This window comes from Pterocles gutturalis, unplaced genomic scaffold (genome assembly GCF_000699245.1).
Source record: "Pterocles gutturalis isolate BGI_N339 unplaced genomic scaffold, ASM69924v1 scaffold46661, whole genome shotgun sequence".
In the NCBI taxonomy this organism is placed as follows: domain Eukaryota; kingdom Metazoa; phylum Chordata; class Aves; order Pterocliformes; family Pteroclidae; genus Pterocles; species Pterocles gutturalis.
The window spans coordinates 1-5,106 of NW_010102190.1; the positions used below are offsets into that span (position 1 = coordinate 1).

At 37.8% G+C, this 5,106-nt stretch overlaps 1 protein-coding gene across 1 annotated transcript; it reads left to right on the forward strand.

The window, feature by feature from the left end:
* Positions 1-4: 4 nt before the first annotated feature.
* ASTE1 (asteroid homolog 1 (Drosophila)) lies at positions 5-4,134 on the forward strand (the record flags this gene model as incomplete). Its single annotated transcript, XM_010085466.1, has 3 exons — positions 5-496; positions 2,419-2,629; positions 4,043-4,134. Coding segments are annotated over 3 exons (795 nt in total), but the record flags the coding sequence as incomplete, so codon positions are not given.
* Positions 4,135-5,106: the final 972 nt, after the last annotated feature.

The window sequence follows — 5,106 nt, forward strand, 5'->3', positions numbered from 1 at the left end:
CGACCATGTGCTGAAGTACCTCAAGAAACACCAGAGAGGAGAAGTAAAGGCGCTTCTGTGCACTTCAGTGGAGGATTATACTCCGTCCGACGTGAATCTCGAGGACTTTTTTCAGAATGGAAAGTATGAAAGCGAGGCAGCCAGGAAGTCGGACTTACCACAGTGGGTACTTGATGCTTTGGTAAAAGGTAAGCTGGCCCCGTTCATCAGCGATGCTCTGGTACTAAGAAGTACCTTCCTTCATGTCCAGGTGGAGAACATGCAGAGACCTAGCGCGCACAGCACAGCTTTGCCCATTCGACAGATTATCTATGGACTGCTTCTGAAAGTATCTCAAAACACTGAAACTGCTTCTTCGAGTAAACAGAGCAATGAGCTGCCGGTTGTATGTGAATTTGACAGACTCCAGAAGACACTTAAAAAAACATTTGTTCAAGCAGCAAGTCCACCCACAGATTTTTATGACGATCATTTCTCTTTGGACAAGTTAATGGAGGTAAATGGTTGTCACAGCAGATCACAGTTAACAGTGTTTCACGAGTGACAAAAAATAGTTGGGACTCATGTTTGCCAGCTGGTCGCTAAATGTGATGCCTGAACTAGGCTACCCCTGTAAGTAATGACTTAATACAGAGGCATCTACAGGGCTCTGAGCTTGCTGTGTGATACTTGAGAAGCTACACAGATTGCTTTTCCGTCGCCCCCAAGCGTACCAAGACAAATTAGATGAAAAATTGTTTGCGTGGATATGTAGCATTGCCTAAATTTTCCATTCTAAGCCCTTCTTTCATCTTATGCATTCTGATCACGAATCTTTGCTTTTATCATTTTAGCAAATAATTCGGTTTAATGAAATCTAGAAAAGTGCAGTTCAACACTGCAAAACTTAATTTACACTTGATCAAGCTATGGATTTTTCAGAGCAATGTTCTGAAACAGTAACTGACCTGTGCTTTTTTACTAAAAATCACCATTATTTCATCTATGAACCTTGCAGCTGTCCGGCAATTCTACCTGCCACAAATACGTGTCCTGCTAATGTGGTCCCCTGCTGCTTGCCAGACGGAACAACACCTGAAAAACACAGCTTGTAATCAAAGTTGCACTAGGTTAGTTTCAGTCACAATTATCAATTCAATATATTTAAATTGTAATGATTAAGACTTTATAACTTGCTGTGAACAGAAAGTAATCTCCCATTCTCAGGGTAATTTCTGAAACATCTCAAAAATAAAATCTGTGCCTTTTAATATTGCTTATTTTAGTCACATGCTCTGCCCATTGTTACATTCAGATCAAATGTTAACACATCTGCGTGTGGGGGCTGTGCTGTATGTTTTTAATCACTTGCTGGTGGCTATTTCATACAGGAACCAAGTCTGTCACTACTACAACCATTAAATGCTAGAGATAGCTTGGAAACGTACAGGTGATCTCACACACGTTTATTATTTTAAAGGAGCAACATGCAAACACTTAAAGGTTTGAAAAAGCATGGTTTGGGATTTTAAGACACCTTAATGACACCTTAATTTGGTCTTGGTATATATGCTGTTCAACGAATTTTGAGTTTCCACTATTATAATAACACTCGTAACTAAATATATGGGAATTAGCAGTTCAGCAGAAAGTTAGAAGAAAGGTTATTCTGCATTTAAAGTACTGTAAGGAAAACTGATTTCAGCTTGTCTCCTACTGTGGGGATGTCTGCCTAATAGGCAAAACCGTCCTAACCAAGGTTCACAACACACTTGAATTGCAGTTGAACAGCCTGCTGCACTTTGTGTGCATGAAGTAATGGACAGAGTCTGTAACACGGCTTTTTAGAAATTAAATAGCACAACAAAGAAGGAGCGTGCTAGGAATACATTGCAGGTGAAAAATGAGCACTTTACACTTAAGATATTGTTGAGATTATAGGTAAGCATGTTTTAAACTTACCAAGAACAGACATCACCATTACCTCTCACAAAGGAAGTGTAACTTCTAAGAGGAGGCACAAAATGAATTTATATACACACACACACACACATATATATATATGGCAAGCTTCATTTGCCATACGAAAGTAATATTAATGTGTTACAGTTACAAGATTTTCCAAGCAAGTCAGCTTTTACATAGGAGTTTAAATGGTCGCCTGATTTGAAGAAGACTCTGAAACCTCCTAAAATCCAACCTCAGGCAATTGTAAAAAGTGACTTTTATTCTAACTAACATTTTGCGGTGTGGTTTTTAAAGCTTAAGTAGTATTTAAAAAAAATACTTCCTGTTCAGAATATCTGTGAAACTTTTTTATGAAAACATGAAGTATTAGCTAGTTTAAACACAAACTTATTTGCATTTTGAAAATTGCTCACTGCAAATAAAGTCTCTTACCTTTATTTTTCCATTTTTTTTTTTATTATTTATTTTTAGGTGCCCGAGTCATGCCGTCAAACGCTTTTGCTGGACACTCTAGGAGTGAATATGAGTTTCCTAGAATCCATCCCCAGTCACTTACAACTCCCTGTTGCTGTCACCTGTTACTGGATACGTTGTTCAGAACCAAAAGTTACACTGCATCAATTAAAGGCTTTACTCCTAATGATGGTGTCTGGAGAATTGCACAGGATAACAGGTGATCCAGGTATATCTCCAAAGAATACAATCTTAGATGTTCAGGTGCTATGAAAACCTGTACCTTAATTCATTTTTTTCCTCATTTATGGTGAGTTGTCCAAATTCAGGTGAATTAGCATTGATTTACATTATATCCTGAGGTGTCAGTCTTTGCATTGATACAGAGCAGAGCAGCAGTGCTAGCCATCAATGTAACATTCTATATAGGTAAAACAGTGCTTTTCCATCCTGTCAAACATTAATTTGCATTTATAAATAGTTTTTTTTAGGACTAAAAGAATAAGGTGGATATAAAAGTTACAAAAAAATGAGCTTAGCATACTGATGCATAAAAGAGAATACTATTGATGCTTTCTCATAGAATTTTTTTTTTCCTTTTTATGAGTTTTTCTAAAATCATCTGTACTTAAAAATGCTGAGTTGTACAGGCACCTTTTATCTTTGTGTGCACTGAGAGAGTTTGGAAGTACTAAATTAGCATAAAAATAGTTTCAGTAATAGTTATACCTATTAGAGTTATGATGGCATTTCCTCTAGGAGCAGTCCTTGATTTGATGGCAAAGATTACGCATGCCAGGGTTATACACTTTCTTTAGGTTCTAGTCTATAGAAGCTGGACAGACATGGTTGCCACCTGCTTCTCAAATAGATGGGAGCAAGAGGGAAGTCTCATTTGGAATTTATCCACTCACATAAGAGTGCAGCTAGTGACCTGACAAATAGAATTCCCGATTTCACAATTTCAGATTCTCATGGATATTGATACTTGAATTTTTACTCAATTTTATGTCTTAAAGTTCAGTTTGAGACACTTAAAAATACTACTGATGCTTCCTGGAATAGAACAGGAGGTTTGCAGCCCCTATACATTGCAGACACCTTTCATACTGTTCACAGCAGAACACTTACTTGCCCATCATTTTTATTTATTATGTAGATCCCACAGTTTCACGTGCTGAAGATGACAGTATTGCATATAATGAATTTCTAAAATGGAAGGAAAAGAAACCACAAAATAAAGACTTTGATTTAGATGCTGCACACAGTTTTTGCCAGTGGCAGTGCTGTCTTCAGATGGGATTCTATCTCAACCAGCTGCTTTGCAGTCCTCTCCCTGAGCCAGAGCTAACTAGGTAAGGATGTTTCAGAGATCTGCTTTCCACGAGCCCCTGATGGAATGTGTTCACATTGTTCCATTTTCCTGTGTCAAACTCCTTTAGCCAATTCTACTACATTTGAACTCCCTTCTTTAAAGATACTAATATGGAGAAAAATACTGAGTAGCATAGGTAGCCCTTAGGAGCTCCCTGTTGGATCCTGTATGTAGTTCAGAACTGTTCTGTTCACTGAGCAGCACGTTTCTCAACCTGTCCTGATGAGGTGTGATTCTAAATGAGGATTCTCCCCTTCCTTTGAGCAGGCTTTACAGTGGGACCCTTGTGCAGAGGCTGTATCAAGAGCTTAAATCAACGCCTTCAGTGGAAAATCTCTTCAGTTTGTCTCCAAAAATGACTCAGCTTTATCAGGTTTTGTTAAATACAGTGGAGTCAACTGTATCTCCAGACTTCTTTCAGAAGATTACCAAAACCAAATCTAAGTCCAGCAGAAAGAAGAAAGCATCTAATAAGAAAAAAACCACCATCAGGTGTGCTATAGAAGAAACTCGGCATTTCTGCAATGTTAATAGGTTTGCGTCTCTTGGGGTGGATGACTGAAAGCTTTATTGCTGAAGTGCTTAACACCATGCAGATGGAAGATATTGAATTAAAATATGTGACTGTAGTGGAATTTGCCCAGCTGTTCTTACACAAGTTCCTGATTCAATCTTTACCAACAATTCTTGCTTCAGGGAATTTTTAAACTTTTTTTTTCTAACTAACACTCATAACACTCATAATAAAGGCTCTGTATAAAAGTCAGTGTGTGGTTTGTTTTTTTTTTTTCTTTAAAGGTATCATGAAAATGAGAGCAAAGTTGTTCAGCATTTGAGAGGTGGACTATTTTAGAGGAATTATTTTCCTGAACACTTCCAGTTGGTTATCCCTCCATCTCCCTGAGCACTTCTGACTTTGAAAAAAAATGTCATTTTTGTCTTTGAGGAACAGTCATTAGAATCTTACAGATAGATTAAAATGGAAATTGACAAGTTTAAAAATATTGTAGAATCAGTCTTCAGAGGTAGAGCATTGGTACTTTTGGGGAGAGCTATCTTTACTCAGTGACAACTGAGTAACTTGTGCTTGTGGTCACTACAGGTACTGAACTATACTCGGAGAAACTTCAACTTCTATTCTCCCTCTCCTTGGTATGTGAAGTAAGAGTTAAATGCTTCCATGCATATACAAAGCTATCACCTGGTAGCAAGTTTCAGCAGGTTTGGTAATTCAGAGTAATTGTGTAGAATCTTCTGCCATTGGCAAACTTGTCATTCAAGTTAACCTCCTTTCTCTAAAGGCTATACTAAAATTACAGACCTGTTGAACT